Consider the following 18815-nt stretch of genomic DNA (forward strand, 5'->3'; position numbering starts at 1 on the left):
AATAGTTACGAATTGCCACAAGAGTGTTGGTATAGCCTACCTGAAACCTGGAATAAGCAGCCAGAGCACAGGAAGAAGCACCAGAAGAACCAAGACGATACAGAGTCCTGTCAGCCAGACCAAAGATCCTGCATAACAGAATTTATTAGGATGGCTATAGCATAGAAATTTAAATCCAATCACAGATATTCTGGATCTCATACCTGTATATGGCTTTTCATCTTCTGAATCAGCTGTGGAGTTCTCTAAAGATACAAAGTGACTGAACTGATTCACAGTATGTAAACACAGTGACTAAAAGACATAAAGATCTCACACATCTAACTGAAAACCAGTATATATACACAGCCAGGATTTGTAACTGACTCACTCACTGGGTGAACTGTGCTCAAGGGTATCAGCATCTGTGAACAGAGATTATGTGTATAGATATATGCGTATATATACATCAAAGTGTATTGCTTTACAATATACTGAATTATCCTTTTATGATTTTAATGAGCATTTTAAATCACATTTCCTGAAAGCATACTTTCAGTATTTCTCAGTATTCACTTAGGTAATATTGACATTAAACAGTTTATCAAATGTCACAATACAATTGTAATGATATACGATTGTAATGTATCTCCCAGCTATTCATAAATCACATATTAATAAAAAAACTATTATCTTGAAATCAGTGATTTGAATCTATATTATTGCCACTGATGTTCTTACAGACCACGGTGATGTTGACGGTGTTGCTTGTCTTGTTTTCAGCAGTATTCTCACACCAGTAAAATCCACTGTTCTTATTGTCAATGTCAATGAAATGACATTCCTCAGGCCTGTCTATAGATTCTTTGCCATTCAACTGCAAACATCCAGATATATTTTTAGCTCCTTGATGCCTCCTCAGTATCCAGCCTGTTGAATTACCACCATTTACCGAGCAGCGAAGGGTGAAATTTCCCCCCGTGAGGTGTTGTCTGTTGTCAGGCCAGACTTCTAGAGAAGCGTCTGAGTGAGAATCTTTGACTGATTCATACTGATTCATACTTTCAAGTGCTCCATGTGTGAACAAGGAAGAAAGCAGCACTGAAAAGTTATATAATGCAACAACAATATGTTAACATTTGTTTCTCCATCTAAATGAATGTATTGTTGACTTTAAATTAATTCAGGCTTAGGACTTTTAGGATAAATATTGACAAAACAGATCAGTGACCTGAAACATTTAGATCTGATTCTTGAGTAGTCAAACAATTGAGCAATTGAGTCCATACAAGAGTTTATATTAAGAAGAAAAAGCTCACCTAAGTAACCAGCAGCTGACAGAAGTCTCATATTTTCCTTTAGCGCTAGGTCTTTTAGAAGAGAAAAAGTGTGCATGAGAGACATAATTTCAGTGCAACACCCAAGCAAACATTTAAAGGCATTTATTTACCCCACCTTTTCCGCTGGCTAGAGATGATCTGATAAATCTGTTCACACAGTTTGTAAACTGGGAACTGGGCATTTCTTCTTTGCACTTTAACCAGTGAAATTGTAGTGATGGAAAAAGAAATGCACCCTGAAATGCATTTCTGTTTGACTAAAATGCCACATAAATAGCTGAAAACATAAACACCCATAGCTCATTGAAACTTCTGGAATATGTCAATAATTCCATAAATTAATATTTTTGCTATGCTCTTTCAACCCTTCCTCACAAATCAGTTCCCCTCTATATGAGTTTTGAAACATTATTTGTTTTTGTTTTTTCCTGAGTAAGTTTTGTTTAGAATTTTGTCATTTGACATTTTACAAAGCCATTTATTTTTCAAATAATTAAGTCATTTTAAGCTGTTATTTTATTATTATTTTTTTTCATAACATAGAAGTGCCTGTTAGGCCTGCAGTATACAGTAGTCTATGTGTTCTTTAAATGGTTATTTTTAAGCCAAATGTCACACCTTTCAGCTAATTCTCATAATTTCCTTATTTTAATTTCATATTTTCAAACATTTCGTGGTTCTATACTTATACATTTTATTTTTAAGTGTTTTTTTAAAGAACTTTAATTGAGAACTTTTAGCAGGACAACAAAATAATAATTAGGGGCTTTTATTTTGAAAAGCAAACATTGGCGCTGTCCTGCATTCTGGCTTCACAAAGCTCATTACCTGCATATGGCCAAACGTTACATTAACTAAATTACATTTATATTTTCAGGGGAGGCGGGACGTCGTTTCCGTTCAACATAACATGCTGCTGAGGTAAATGATCACTAGGCTTTATTCTGTGAAGCTTTACAATCGACAGAAATGTTAATGTTAACAGAAATGAAAGATTTGAAAGAATTTCAGCTGTTGTGCTTAGATAGCTAACCTTACCTCACCATCTGTTTGCAAGTCACTATTAATAATTCGGTATTCATAACGTCAGGTCGTGCACATGCACAAAATGTTACTAATGCAGTTTAGCATTGCTTTTTTAGCTGCTCATCAAGCATTTGTGGTAACCTACATTAAAATTGTGCCTCCTGCATCATATTTTAACATTGCAAAGAAGATTTAAGCAGTATTTATGGCCATCATTTATAACTGCTGTGATTGCACCGTGCTGTGTAGATGAAGAAGACATGATCGAAGGCGTTGTCGGATGCAGGCAGGTGTTGTGATCAGGAGCAGTGGGCAGGATTGCAGGTATGGACACCTGGACACCCAATCCAAGAGCCAAACCCTTCATCCCTCGCCAGCAGCGCAGTCTCTACCTCACCTGGAAATACAGACTCACCAACAAAAGAGCAGTACGACGAATCTGCCAGGTAAGCACATGGGATTATTTTATTATAATTGTATTATCTTGTGGTAAGCTCCATCATACAGTCTAAAGAACCGTTTATATATAAATATTAAAGTGTGTGTGTGTGTGTGTGTGTGTGTGTGTGTGAGATTAATTAAAATTACCAACTGTTAACAACACACAACTGTTGATCAAATTACTGACAACATCATAAAGATTGTGGCTGGCAACAAATCTAGGAATATCACTTTTCCAAATTTGCCTCAATGAAAGTTTGGTTATTGGTTTACGTTGCAGTTATGTAACTGTCAGTTGTTATGGTTAGCTGGGCAGCACTTGATCCTGAGTGAGATGGAGGTACAGTGGGGTCCAATGTCTAAGACGGGAAGACCATACTCAAAATCTGTGATTCAACATCTGGACATAAAGTTTTAGGATATTCCTTTTTAATTAAAAATAAGAAGTATTTCTAGCCTAGGTCATTAATCAGAGCAAATTTGTAACACTTGATATGTGAACTTTGCACAAAAGCTCAGATTTTTATATATATTTTTTTTGCTTCCAGTGAAGCACCAGCTGCTTAGTGGGACATCTCAAATCATGCTTTAAAACATTTATTATATATATAACGTATATGGTGTTCATGCTGTGCAAGTTTTGCTGTCACTAAAGCAAAGCAAATACTATAATTTTGATACTGTTCAGTGTTCATCTTGCAATTCAACTTGTACTTTATATGTACTTGTAATGTTGCTAATATAAATTGTATTACTTTACAAAAAGCATTACCCACTCTGTCATTTCAGTTATATCCAGTTGTACCCAGATGTGAGCTAAATCTGACAAATTTTATTTATTTGTTGTCTGCTAGGGTTAGATTATAGTATTTATAACTAGCTGTATATAAAAGCAATAGAAGTCTATGAAAGATAGCTAAGTGTGTGTGTGTGTGTGTGTGTGTGTTTGCAGGCCAGTGCTGTCCTGTTTCTACTGATCACAGTGATTGTGAATATCAAACTCATTCTTGATACAAGGAGAGTTGCCAGTGAGGATGATGCGGCTCAAGAATATGGTAATGTTGATAACTGTGTTTGTGAACACTTAATGCTTTATGATACCTGATTGCCCAAGTCACATGTTAGAGATATTAAGTAGCCTTATTAGTTAGTTGAGTTATTTCAGCATACTGTAAGTGGATCAAATACTTAACTAACTTAACTTTTACACTTTCAATTTTGAATTAGTAACATTTGTTTTTTGTTTGATATCATTGAATGTTTTCTCAGATGATGCCCTGCCTAACATGGAAACCCCACGCAGGCCTGCCAGTGGGAGGAAGGTTTTGGATATCGAGGTGTACTCTAGTCGCTCTAAGGTGTATGTGGCGGTGGATGGCACCACTGTAAGTGATTCTGAGTCTGTTTTATGTTATAACACATTTTACCTGATAACAATATCAATAATATTTGATGTGTTTTTGCAGGTGCTGGAGGATGAGATGAGGGAGCAGGGCCGAGGCATACATGTTATAGTTTTAAATCAGGCCACTGTAAGCACACACAGTCACAACTCATAATCTATTATATCTTCTTGTATTATTACTATCTCTTTATGATGTCCAGTCCATCATTAAATGTTGTTGTATCTTCTTCCTTTAGGGTCATGTCATGGCCAAAAGAGTGTTTGATACTTATTCTCCCCATGAGGATGAAGCCATGATCCTCTTTCTCAACATGGTCACACGTGGCAGAATTCTCATCTTCACTATTAAGGTTAAAAAATGCCTCTCCCATCAACTCACTTGATTTCAGATTTGTGTTTTGTTTTTCTGTAAGTGCACTTTTTATTGGCCTCTTCAGGATGAGGGGACTTTCCACTTGAAGGATGCTGCAAAGAATCTTCTGAAAGGTTTGGGAAGTCAGGTAGCAGTTACCTTAGGCTGGAGGGATATGTGGACTCTGGTCGTGAAGAAGGGAGGTACGGACAAAACCTTTTGGCTTTTCATTCTATTATATTAGGTATGCTTATTGTCTTTGTTTTAGGGGTGTGCAGCAGAGCCTGTATCTTTATCTTTTACAATCTCAAAATTATTTGTATCTATTTCTGTATTTGGAAAAAATCAGAAGTGGGTGGAGCTTTAACCAGAAGTTTGTGATATTACATGACAACCCTGTTTTAATTCTGTTCCCTTTATAGTTTTAATTTAACAAATATGCCTTGTATATGCAGTATCTCACAGAAGTGAGTACACCCCTCACCTTTTTGCAAATATTTTATTATATCTTTTCATGTGACAACACTGAAGAAATGACACTTTGCTACAATGTAAAGTAGTGAGTGTACAGCTTGTATTACAGTGTAAATTTGCTGTCCCCTCAAAATAACTCAACACGGCCATTAATGTCTAAACCGCTGGCCACAAAAATGAGTACACGCATTAAGGCTGATTTATACTTCAACGTAGGACCTACGCCGGAGCCTCTGCACCGTAGGCTATGCGTCTGTTTTCATTTATACTTCTGCGTTGTTGTCCGCGTCAACGTGCATGCAGACCACTAGGAGGCAGTGTCCGCGGTCATGTTGAGTATCAAAACAAAAGCCAAACATTATACGTTGTCAGAGAAGCTTACAAACAGAAACGGCAGAGAAGCGGCAAATAGGTAATGACTTTTGTTGCAGTTTGACTGTATGTGTACTCTGAAACGGAGTGTTTTTTCATTCATAGTGAAGTTGAAAGTGCTCGCTCTTCTCCGAGTGCTCCGCAAGTTTTTTGACCTGAGGGAGGGGTTCTAGCAGACCAATCACAGCGCTTGCGGTCCGCGTAGAATTGATGCGTTGTTACATTTTTTTTAAAGAGGTGCACGTCAGGCTACGTCGTGTGCTATGCGTGCTACGCACAGCCTACGTCGTAGCTACGCCGTACACTTGACGCAGAAGTATAAATCAGCCTTTAGTGAAAATGTCCAAATTGGGCCCAATTAGCCTTTTTCTCTCCCCGGTGTCATGTGACTTGTTAGTGTTACAAGGTCTCAGGTGTGAAAGGGGAGCAAGTGTGTTAAATTTAGTGTTATCACTCTCACTCTCTCATACTGGTCACTGGAAGTTCAACATGGCACCTTGTGGCAAAGAACTCTCTGAGGATCTGAAAAAAAGAATTGTTGCTTTACATAAAGATGGCGTAGGCTATAAGAGGATTTCCAAGACCCTGAAACTGAGCTGCAGCATGGTGGCCAAGACCATACAGCGGTTTAACCGGACAGATTCCACTCAGAACAGGCCTCGCCATGGTCGACCAAAGAAATGAGTGCACGTGCTCAGTGTCATATCCACAGGTTGTGTTTGGGAAATAGACGTATGAGTGCTGCCAGCATTGCTGCAGAGGTTGAAGGGGTGGGGGGTCAGCCTGTCAGTGCTCAGACCATACGCCTCACACTGCATCAAATTGGTCTGCACGGATGTCATCTCAGAAGGAAGCCTCTTCTAAAGATGATGCACAAGAAATCCCACAAACAGTTTGCTGAAGACAAGCAGACTAAGGACATGGATTACTGAAACCATGTCCTGTGGTCTGATGAGACCAAGATAAACTTATTCGGTTCAGATTGTGTCAAGTGTGTATGTGGCGGGAACCAGGTGAGGAGTACAAAGACAAGTGTGTCTTGCCTAAAGTCATGGTGGTGGGAGTGACATGGTCTAGGGCTGCATGAGTGCTGCCGGCACAGGGGAGCTACATTTCATTGAGGGAACCATGAATGAGTAGAGCGTGATCCCCTCCCTTTGGAAACTCGGCCTCAGGGCAGTATTCCAACATGATGACGACCACCAAACACACCTCCAAGACAACAACTGCCTTGCTAAAGAAGCTGAGGGTAAAGGTGATGGACTGGCCAAGCATGTCTCCTGACCTAAACCCTATTGAGCATCTGTGGGGCATCCTCAAACGGAAGGTGGAGGAGCACAAGGTCTCTAACGTCCACCAGCTCCGTAATGTCATCATGGAGGAGTGGAAGAGGACTCCAGTGGCAACCTGTGAAGCTCTGGTGAACACCATGCCCAAACGGGTTAAGGCAGTGCTGGACAATAATGGTGGCCACACAAAATATTGATACTTTGGGCCCAATTTGGACACTTTCACTTAGGGGTGTAGTCACTTTTGTGGCCAGTGGTTTAGACATTAATGTCTGTGTGTTGTTATTTTGAGGGGACAGCAAATTTACATTGTTATGCAAGCTGTACACTCACTACTTTACATTGTAGCAAAGTGTCATTTCTTCAGTGTTGTCACATGAAAAGATATAATAAAATATTTACAAAAATGTGAGGGGTGTACTCACTTCTGTGAGATACTGTAACTCTTTTATTATAATGATAGATTTTCTTTACATATTTTCTTTAGAATAATACTGAATGGTTACACTTTATTTTAAGGTGTCTTTGTTACACTGTAGTTATACATTTAAGTACTATTAATATTACCATTAAGTAATAAGTAACTACATGTACTTAGGGTTAGGATTATGGTTTGGCTTGGTTTTGGGTTAGTTGCATGTAATTATGCATAATTTATAGTTATTACTATATTAACTGCATGTAACATGTAACAATGACACTAAAATAAAGTGTTACCTACTGAATGTTAAATAACAGAAAAACTTTGTGTACAGAGTTATGTCAGGACAATCTTGCACAACCTCAAATAGGAAGATTCTGTATGAAATGGCTTATTAGAGGACATGGAAGTTGGAAGTAAATATTGAGTGGTTGAAAATTGCTAAAACAACACTCATTTCATTGTTTCTCATTCATAGAGTTCACTTCACACACTCATTGCATAGTGATTTTAGACTTTTTACATAGCTCTAATATCGTAATCTTTCCTGACTCACTTGTTATCCAGCAAACACAAGGAGTGACTGGATTTGGTAGAATTCGTTATTTGTTTTGAAGCCATTATCTGTGCCTTTCTGAATAACGTATTTGGCTTTGGGCACATCCCTATACTGTTTATTTTCTCAGGTCAAGTGTATGGGGAGAAGCACTCCAAGTCTCCTGCTCTGTCCACATGGGGTGATCCTGTGCTGCTGAAGACTGAGGTCCAGCTGACGGCTTCTGAAGGTATTTTTTGCCTCCATTTTAATTGTAGAGTTAAGGATCATATCAGAGCTGTCTGTTTATGTCATGATTATTTCAGAGGCTGAGTGCCATTGGGCAGACACAGAGCTGAACCGCCGGAGGAAACTCTTCTGCAGTAAAGTGGAAGGATATGGGAGCATTTGTAGTTGCAAAGATCCAGCACCTATAGAGTTCAATCCTGACCCAGTAAGACAAACATTTCTATTATACATGCTGTTGTATCATGGTAAATGTAGCACAGTTTTCACAAAAAAATTAAGCTGTACGACTGTTTTCAACTGTGATGATGATAAAAAAATAAAATAAAAAAAAAGTTACTTGAACAACAAATAACCATATTAGAATGAATTCTGAAGGATCATGTGACACTGAAGACACCGTTGTTTTAAATGGTAATAATAGTTCACATTCAGGTTGTTTTTACTGTTTTATCAAAAAAATGCAGCCTTGATGAACATAAATTCTTTCAGTAATTTTATAAATTCTTACTGAACTCAAACTTTTGATGTTATAATGTCAAATACGGTAAATGCTTTAAAAGCAGATTTATTGAATCTCATGCATCAAGACACTAATTTTCATGTCTGAACTGCGCTAAATATTCGCATGTTTTCATCAGTGTCAGATTCTGATATTTTACATTGATAAACTGTTGTTGTTTTTTTATCTATGGTATCAGAAACGTCACACAACAAAATGCATGATACCAGTTTTTTCTACAATTTTCCTTCTTTACCATTGTTTTTTAAACAGAAGTGTAAGACTTTCACTTGTTAGTGGTTGTTGTAGCTTCATTCTGAGATAACTTTACACTTAGAAGCATTTAGACGGCAGAACAGAAGTTTTTGTCTTAAATCTGTGTTGTTGACTAAACCTTTCCATGTCCTGTCTAGCTGCCTAACAACAATGTCTACAACATCCCAGTAGCAGTTATAGCTGGAAATAGACCAAATTATCTCTATAGGTTAGTAAACTTACATTTCTTTGTACTTTAGCACACTACCAAACCACCTCGTATGTGCAGTTGAATGTATGTTAAATTTGTGCACATACATATACACACACAAAACCTCACGGTTTCCACAAAATTATTGGGCATTGTTTGCAATAATGATGATAAGAGATGTTTCTTGGCATCAGATCAGCATATTAGATATTTCTGAAAGATCATTTGATTTGATCTCACATACTTTTTTTTTTGTCCATGCTGTTTTGATTTGGCTTCAGTAGAGAAATGAGAAATTCTGTATATAAAAAAGCATACCCGCCTGAAGTATGAGCCATGTTTTGTTTCTCTAGAATGCTGCGCTCTCTTCTTTCCTCCCATGGTGTCAATCCACAAATGATCACCGTTTTCATCGATGGATACTATGAGGTGCCATCTCCTTTTCACTTTTTTTTTTTCTCTGTTCATTCTTTTTTCTTCTCTGCTTTTGTGATTGAATTTATACATATTTACAAAATTAACAAAAAATGTTTTCTGGTTAGGAACCCATGGATGTGGTAGATCTCTTCGGTCTTAAAGGAGTTCAGCATACGCCTATCAGTATTAAGAATGCTAGAGTGTCACAGGTGATACATTTTTTTTCTTTTTTCTTTTTGAAGAATGAATACTTGACATAGAAATGTCATTGAATGGCCAGTTACAACTGATTGCTGTGGGTTTCTTTAGTTTCAAAGCATGTGAATGACCATAAGATGGTACTAATGTTCTGATGTTCTTTTTGTCACAGCACTACAAAGCCAGCTTGACTGCAACCTTCAATCTGCATCCAGTAAGTAAATGTTCACCTGCCTTATATCTTGTGTAGAGTTGCACTGTAAAACAGCTTGCAAGTGTCTAACTTTGGGGGAAAAAAATGTTTTTAAGGATGCAGATTTTGCCATTGTCTTGGAGGAGGACCTGGACATTTCCATAGATTTTTTCAGGTATGATTATATTATATTATATTATATTATATTATATTATATTATATTATATTATATTATATTATATTATATTATATTATATTATATTATATTATATTATATTATATTATATTATATTATATTATATTAATAATTTTACTGAATTACACATGAAATACTAAAGGATATCCACTAGATGGTAGCAGACTCCCATATTATTTATCACAGGCTAGTTTAGAAATGTGTAGAATCATTCAGCTCAAGGAATCTTAAAAGAAAAGATTAAGTCAACATTTGACAGATCGTCTCTAAATGTCCTTAAATATTTGATTTATTTCTTCTCCCACATTTGTCTCTAGCTTTCTCAGTCAGACCATCCACTTGTTGCTTGAGGATGACAGTCTGTACTGTATCTCAGCCTGGAATGACCAAGTGAGTGAAGAAAAATAGTTTCTTCTCAGTTTGTTCATGCCTTGAAAATATACTGTTTTTGTTTTTACTTTGAAATCATCTCTGGGGTAAATGCTGCCATATGCTAATTCTGTTGGTATATTTTTCTTCTGCTAAAAAGTGATTAGTGTACCATCAGCCTAAATCTTTAAATGTCTTCAAGCAGTGCACTTGACCTTGCTGCTGTGTTGTTTTGTAGGGCTATGAGCACACAGCAGAGGACCCATCTTTGTTGTACAGAGTGGAAAGTATGCCTGGCCTTGGCTGGGTGCTTAAAAAAAGCCTTTACAAGGATGAATTGGAGCCCAAATGGCCAACTCCTGAGAAGGTGAGGCAGCCAATTCCCGCATTTAGCCTATGATTTATGTCTAAATAGGAAATGTTTATATATTTACAACTTTCATGCAAAACCCCGTCAACAGTGATGTCTCATTTAGCATGATTTTCTGCTCCATTTGCACACATGGGAAAACTTCTAACAGTGATTAATCCTTCTCTCACCAGTGGGAAGTGTTGTTCTCACTATGGAATTTAGTGTTTTGTTCTCTGATTTGAATAACATTACTAACCTTTGAAGAGTCAGTCTGCTGTGTAATGTATAATGTCTAGAAAAGACCAGAAAATGTATTTATTTAAATGGGAACATATAGTGCCTTCATTTTTAAACTATGAGAAGAAAATTGGCAGTTCTACAAACACTTCCATTGAAATGTTTGGGGTTGGTAAGATTTTTGTTTTTGATAGAAATTTCTTATGCATTAATTTAACAGTAATATTATTACAATTAAAATAACTTTTTCTATTTTAATATATTTTAAAATGTATTTTATTTTTGTGATAGCATAGCTGAATTTTCAGCAGCCATTACTCCAGTCTTCAGTCACATGATCCTTCAGAAATCATTCTAATATTCTGATTTGCTGCTTTTCTGTGGAAACTAATTTATTTATTTTAATATATTATATATTTTAATATATTTATATATTTTTGTGCCATTATAAATGTCTTTATTGTCACTTTTGATCAATTTAATGTGTCTGCTGAATAAAAATATACATTTCTTTCAAGAAAAAAAAAAATACATCAAACTTTTGAACAGTAGTTTATCAGCTAAATATATTGTCTGTCTGTGGTATCTTTTCTTCTTTCATCCATCCATATTGTTGCTATCCCTTAGCTATGGGACTGGGATATGTGGATGCGGATGCCAGAACAGAGGAAGGGGAGAGAGTGTGTCATTCCTGATGTCTCCCGCTCTTATCACTTTGGCATCATTGGCTTAAACATGAATGGTTACTTCCATGTAAGTGAGATGGTTATACTGACAATTGTTAACTTCTGTTGTTTACTTGTATTAACACTTCTTTTATTAACTATTAAAGGTTTTTTTTTTTTTTTTTTTTTCGTCAATGGAGGACTGAATCTAGGACACTGGGAATCCAGTGATATGGGGTTTATTTATTTAAAATGTGGAAATATTATACTAAATTTGAGTTCAATGAATTGCATGTTTCTCTACAGGAAGTTTACTTTAAAAAGCACAAGTTCAACACAATTCCGAATGTTCCAATGAAAAATGTAGATGGGTATGTATAGTTCCTGTTGTCTCTATATTTGTCTCTTTGCCTGTTGTTTATATCCTGTTCAGTCACTTTTGACATTCTCTCTTTGTTTACAGCTTGAAGAAAGATGCTTATGAGATTGAAATCCAAAACCTACTACGGTAATTTTATTTGAAGATTCTGCTCCTGCATTGCATAGTTAAAGGGTTAGTTCACCCAGAAATAAAATTTCTGTCATTATGTACTTGCCCTCATGTCATCCCAAACCCGTAAGACCTTCGTTTATCTTCGGAACACAAATTAAGGTATTTTTGATGAAATCTGAGGGTTTCTGAACCACATATAGGTAGCAACGTCATTGCACCTTTTAAGGTCCGGAAATGTATTAAAGACATTTTTAAAATAGTTCATGTGACTGCAGTGGTTCAACCTTAATGTTAAGCGATGAGAATACTTTTTGTGCACAAAAACAAAACAAAAATAACGACTTTAACAATTTGAACTGTTGTCATACGCAGTTGACGTAGTGAACGCAGTTCAGCGCTTCCGTGTTCTACATCAGAACGGCGACTCATTATTGGCTGGCTCCTGCGTTAGCATCACATGTGTCGTGCTGCTCACGTGTACAGCATCGGCCAATGCTGAACCGGCATTCTGACGTAAACACGGAAGCCTGCTCTGTGTTCACTAAATCAGCTGCATATGAGTGTTAACAATAGTTCAATTGTTAAATAAATCTTTTTTTTTTTTTTCTCATCACTTCATAAAATTTAAGGTTGGACCACTGTAGTCACGTTGACTGTTTTAACAATGTCTTTAAAGGTGCCCTAGAATTAAATATTGAATTTACCTTGGCATAGTTGAATAACAATAGATCAGTACATGGAAATGACATACAGTGAGTCTCAAACTCCATTGTTTCCTCCTCCTTATATAAATCTCATTTGTTTAAAAGACCTCCGAATAACAGGTGAATCTCAACATAACACCAATTGTTACGTAACAGTCGGGGTGTACGCCCCCAATATTTGCATATGCCAGCTCATGTTCAAGCCATTAGACAAGGGCAGAACATCTGGATGTGCATAGCAGAATCATCAGACTAGGTAAACAAGCAAGAACAATAGCGAAAAATGGCAGATGGAGCAATAATAACTGACATGATCCATGATATGATATTTTTAGTGATATTTGTGAATTGTCTTTCTAAATGTTTCGTTAGCATGTTGCTAATGTACTGTTAAATGTGGTTAAAGTTACCATCGTTTATTACGGTATTCACTGAGACAAGACTGTCGTTATTTTCATTTTTAAACTCTTGCAGTCTGTATAATTCATAAACACAACTTCATTCTTTATAAATCTCTCCAACAGTGTGTAATGTTAGCTTTAGCCACGGAGCATTATCAAACTTACTCAGAATCAAATGTAAACATCCAAATAAATACAATACTCAAATGATCCGATGTATGCAGGCAGTATGCATGACGAACATCTTGTAAAGATCCATTTTGAGGGTTATATTAGCTGTGTGAACTTTGTTTATGCTGTTCAAGGCAAGCGCGAGCTCTGGGGGATAGTTATATATCGGTGCATAGTTAATGATGCCCCAAAATAGGCAGTTAAAAAAATGAATTAAAAAAAATCTATGGGGTATTTTGAGCTGAAACTTCACAGACACAGTCCGGAGACACCTTAGACTTTTAAAAAGAAGTTCTAGGGCACCTTTTAATGCCTATCTGGACCTCAAAAGGTGCAATGACATTGCTGCCTATGTGTGGTTCAGAAACCCTTAGATTTCATCAAGAATTTGTGTTCTGAAGATGAACAAAGGTCTTTTGGGTTTGGGATGAGATGAGTGTGAGTACCTAATGACTGAAATGTAATTTTTGGGTGATCTTTAATGTAACACCTTAAATTGCATCATTAAAACAACTGCACTTCAGTAATCATTTATGTGTTTACAGTGAGGCTGAGGTTCTGGACCACAGTAAAAACCCATGTGAAGACTCATTTATCCCAGACACTGAGGGAAAGACCTTTGTAATGTTCATCAAAATGGAGCAGGAGACCGATACAAACACCTGGACAGAACTGGCAAAGGTATTTAATTTAGTTGAGGATGCTTTGTGAATATTCTTGGTTTAAATATCAGTAAGATATTTTGTTCGGGCATCTCAAAGAAACAAGCTGAATTTCAGAGCAGATTAGTTGCTAGTTGCCCTGCATTTGTTACAGTGGGTTGCAATGAATCTGTTGAATGAGATCTATGGCGTGTTAATATGTGAGCTAAAGGTGCAAATTATGGCTGGCTATTTTTTTGAAGAGCCTGCAAGGGTAGATAAATGGCTTATAAACACTGAAATAAATATATAAATACTGAGGCGAGAGTAGTGTTAGGTTATGGCCTTATCTTGTTTATTGCTTATAGTGCTTGCACGTGTGGGATCTGGATGTACGAGGTTATCACAAAGGACTCTGGAGGCTCTTCAGAAAGAAGAACCATGTCCTTGTAGTGGCTGTTCCAATCTCGCCGTACTCGTGAGTATACTTTAACAATTTATTTATCTAATTTCCAAGCACTGGAACACATTATTTATAGGTGATACAGATTTATGTTAAAAATGTTCTATCAAAAATACAACATGAAACACTACATACCAGCTTCACTGGATTTTTGGCTTATTCTTCCTGTCAGAATTTGTTTCAGGTTGTTTAGGTTAGTCAAGAGTACAGTTGTATTGTATTGTATTATATTATATTATATTATAATTAAAATCACTCTTAAAGGGAATAAAAGCAAAACATTGAAAACTTTCCTAGAAAACTGTTTTAATTAAATTTATATTATCTTACTTTGTTACTGTACTTTATCTTACTTTATTTTATTTTATTTAAAATGTGTGCATGTGTGTTGTTGTATTTGACTTTCTGTGCGTGACCTTCATGGCATCTTTTTCCCCCCCAGTGTTAAGAAACCCAATAATGTCACCCCCATTCACCTGGAGCCAGCACCTAAAGAGGAGGGACCTCCTGTGGAACAGATTTAGAACAGTCCTAATCCCACCCAAAGGGCCCTTTCTAACCACTAAGTCACAAGGCCTATATCAGGCCGATAATGGGCCTTGTGTTACACTCTAAGGCCATTGCAAGGCAAAGTACAGGATGAACCATCCTTTGCTGGTAGCCTCTAGGAACTACAGGCTCTTTGAAACTAGAATGAAATGAGTGTGGATTTCTAAAAATGGTGTGTGACGTGACCGTCTCTTGTTGTTGGTATGTATTTTGCATTGGGAGCTTTTCCTGAGGTCATGAAATTTCATATGTTTATGCTGGAAGGTCTGACATTAGCAAAGAATTGATAGATGTTTTAAAGTATTACCAGTGCTGGTTTGAGTTACTGAATGTGACAGCAGATTACATCAAATCAGGACGCTGTGAAAAGGGATTAAGAGGATATGGCAGACGTAAGATACTTTTTTTAACACTACTGAGTGCTTTGGGCTGTCCTGCATATATACGTTTTAACTTATGCCTATTTATTTTGTCAATATCAAGATAACTGTAGGTTTATTTTTACCTAATGAATTCACTTTTACACAAGAAAAATGCATTAAGAAACAAAAGGCTTAAATTTGTTTACAAATAAACTATGTACAGACATATATATTTTTAGAACAAAATATTATCATATTTTGGTGTTTTTTTTTGTTTTTTTTATTATTAGTTTAACGAGTTCTTTAGTGGCTGAAAATATACAAGCAGTGTCCCTGAACAACACTTAATGACCTTTATTGGACTGCTCAGTCGGAAACTGACCATTTTTAAACTATATAACTGATTTTTTTTTTTAAATGTTGTCCCTCCAGCAACAGATTTTAGAATCCTCTTTCCCAGAGAATGATAGTTGATGCTATTCAGGTGAGATCTATGTGTCCAAACAGCCACTAAAGAGGAGCAGAGTGGAGGATTAACACTTGAAATCAATGCAATCTCAGCTGCATCATAGATCTGCCTTGTGTTAACGTGAGTTCCTGTAAGTGAAGATATGGTAAAAAAAAAATTGATTTCTTATGCAATAATGTCCAAATCATTTAATGGAGGAGATTTCAGATTAGATTGGTGTGGGTTTCAATGATCAGTGCTGATGTCGCTGCAGACATTTTATTTGTGGTGCCACTAAACATTTTCATAGTATCTGGAACATGTGCAATACCATAATAGATTTTCTTTTTTTTTCTCATCTCAACATATTTTGTACTCAAGTTTGCAGAGGTTGTGTCTAATATGTCCGGTTCTCCAACAGTTTTGTATTTCTAAATGTTAAAAATTGGTGGTTTATATAAAATAAAACTCTTTTCTTACATTTTTTTCCCCCATGTCCTTTTTTAATTTCCTTGGTTATGTCTTAATTCAATTTGTATTAAAGTATTATGTAAATACAGTTATTTGTTTCTTAATGTTTGCAGGATGCATAGTAAGGCCTGTTTAATGATTTTTTGAATTCCTCTTTGACAAATTGGAATTAGAGATCTAATGATCACAGTTGTAATGTTTTTATTGTGGCTTTAAAGCAGTGGTTACCAACCTTTTTTGATCTGTATATTTGAAGGCAAGGCTCCCCCGAATAGGCTGGTATTTCCGCAGTTTTACAAAGAAACTGGCAGTAATATATTAGGTAAATACTGTTTTCATAATAATGAGAAACTTTATCGTAATAACGAGAAACATCTACGCATGCGCAAAGCAGCGGAACTGTGACACGCTAGCGACATCCGCTGGTCAAATGCGAGAACTCCGCAACCATGGCACGTTCTGCAAAAGTGTAAGTTAATCTATTATATCATTAAATAACATTATTGATAAATTATCAGTAGCCTATATGAGACGGGTTATAGTTTTAATTTGTAACATTCATTTGTATGTTTGTGTATGAACAAGCAGAAACACAAAGTGGTGATCCATGGATTTCAAACAGATAGAGGAATGATAAGACAGGACTAAGTTACATATCCAACACTGTTAAAGAACGCTTCACCTGGAAAGCTGTCTTTTGCGTTCTAATGAGTCATAAACATCTTAAAAGGGGTTTTCTGTAGGAATATCACTGGAATGAAGGTTTATGAGTGGCCAAGTGCTTTAGGACCCGGTTTATATTAGAAAAGCTTTCCAGCGCCTATGTCTAGGCAAACCTGCACATTAAATAGCCTCATCCGCGAAATACGTGTTAACGTTAACACATAAACCCACACATTTTAAGACGTTGCACTTAAACTTAACGAATAAATGTCATATTCCTTCGTTAATCTGATAGTTTTGAAAGCCTTCGCGTTCATACAGCAGTTCCCACCGTTACCACGGAAACCACTTTGCGTTCGTGCGCTTGGAAAAGTATTTAAGATATATTGATCATTTATAACTGATGTTATTTAATGATAATATAGACTGCACTTTGTATATTACACTGAATTTAACGAAAACAGAAGTGCACGAATGTAGAATGTGCCATGTTTACTTGCTGTTCTCGCATTTACGAGACTTTGACCAGCAGATGTGGCTAGCGTGCCACGCCCTTCTGCTCCGCTACTCTGCGCATGCGTAGAAGTTTCTCATTATGAGATAAGTCATTATTACGAGAAACTTTCTCGTTATTATGAGATGTTGAGTCGTTATTACGAGAAACTTTCTCATTATTATGAGATGTTAAGTCATTATTACAAGAAACTTTCTCAATATTGAGAAACAAGTCATTATTACGAGAAAAAGTCATAATTTTCTCATTATTCTGACATACTAAGTCATTATTATGAGAAACTTTCTCAATATAATGAGATGCTATGTCATAATAATGAGAAAGTTTCTCAATATAATGAGATACTATGTCATAATAATGAGAAAGTTTCTCATTATTATGACTTACAGAATTATATTTTTTTTTACTCAACTGTGGCGGAAACGGGCTTCAGTATGGTATGGGGGCATAGGTTGTCACAACGAGCAAGAAATGTCAACATGACGCTAAATCTTTTTAAACATGTTTTTTTAAAAAGCCGAACAGAGGAGTGTCTGCTGGCAAAAGAACGTGACAGAGCTCGTAATAAAACAAGAATCAACACTGGCTCGCTTTTTGGCCATGGTGACACCTAAGGGATTAGAAACCGACTCGGAGATGGCGTTTTTACTCAACGGGTAAGGCATTTTATTGAACAGATAAGTTGTCATATCTTGCTGTTTAGCATTATCTATTGTGAAGGGTCATTTCATTATGGTTGTTGTAGTGCTGGAATTTATTTTCAATGAAGTATATAGCTACAATCATGAGCCACAGTAAAGTCTTCAGCTAGTCAGCTTGATTGGTTATCTCTTAAGCCTAGTAGTGAATATTTTATGAGCAGTAGGATATTCTTCCGCACAGAGCTGAAGCACGACTAACAATGTTCTTACGCAGGACGCATGCAGTTTTTTAACCGCTAGAGGGCCAAAAGTTACACAAGTGTATCATTAACTTTTTACCATAATTTCCCAGCAGTGTTCTTGGTGTGTCTATTAAAGATTGCATATTGAAGGGTTATGTATTTTTTCCAAATAGTTTTTCTCAATAGAAAAAATATAAATGTATTTTTAAAACGATTGTTTCCTGTTGGATAAGCAGACAGCATAGCAGGCAAATTATGTGGAAAACTGAAGTGGCCACGAAGGAAATGGTGACACTATTGAAATCAATGCAAATTTCCTGTGGTTAATCCCCTGCGTAAATGTGATTCGACTGTATGTGCCAAAGTTGTAGGGGTGATTTCATGATTATGCAGACCGCCAGCTAGAGTGTTGTTTTTGTAGAGTGAGATATAGTGAATCTTACCAGTCAAAAACCCTATGCAATAATTTGTTCTTGTCATTTAAAACTATTAATTCATTATAATTTTACACTAATGAAATCAATGAGGTGGAAGGTCACACTTTCTTTTTACCTGTTTGCCTTTCATTACAAGAGAT

The 18815-nt window shown here is 36.3% G+C and overlaps 1 protein-coding gene across 1 annotated transcript; it reads left to right on the forward strand.

Moving 5' to 3' along the window:
* Positions 1-2115: 2115 nt before the first annotated feature.
* Positions 2116-16148, forward strand: pomgnt1 (protein O-linked mannose N-acetylglucosaminyltransferase 1 (beta 1,2-)). Its single transcript, XM_067373374.1, has 22 exons — positions 2116-2240; positions 2595-2791; positions 3739-3841; positions 4056-4171; positions 4253-4318; positions 4428-4541; positions 4629-4746; positions 7786-7884; positions 7961-8088; positions 8796-8866; positions 9202-9277; positions 9391-9474; positions 9636-9677; positions 9773-9831; positions 10170-10242; positions 10460-10588; positions 11438-11563; positions 11782-11846; positions 11939-11983; positions 13790-13925; positions 14254-14363; positions 14791-16148. The coding sequence occupies exons 2-22, from the start codon at positions 2672-2674 to the stop codon at positions 14870-14872; spliced, it is 1962 nt and encodes a 653-aa protein (XP_067229475.1). The 5' UTR covers positions 2116-2240; positions 2595-2671; the 3' UTR covers positions 14873-16148.
* Positions 16149-18815: the final 2667 nt, after the last annotated feature.

Source organism: Chanodichthys erythropterus, chromosome 21 (genome assembly GCF_024489055.1).
Source record: "Chanodichthys erythropterus isolate Z2021 chromosome 21, ASM2448905v1, whole genome shotgun sequence".
In the NCBI taxonomy this organism is placed as follows: domain Eukaryota; kingdom Metazoa; phylum Chordata; class Actinopteri; order Cypriniformes; family Xenocyprididae; genus Chanodichthys; species Chanodichthys erythropterus.

Coding starts and splice junctions, on each gene's coding strand:
- pomgnt1 (XM_067373374.1), top strand. CDS start 2,672: ATGGACACCTGGACACCCAATCCAAGAGCCAAACCCTTCATCCCTCGC. Junction 4,172..4,252: donor TGGCGGTGGATGGCACCACT/GTAAGTGATTCT, acceptor GTGTTTTTGCAG/GTGCTGGAGGATGAGATGAG. Junction 9,832..10,169: donor ATTTCCATAGATTTTTTCAG/GTATGATTATAT, acceptor ATTTGTCTCTAG/CTTTCTCAGTCAGACCATCC.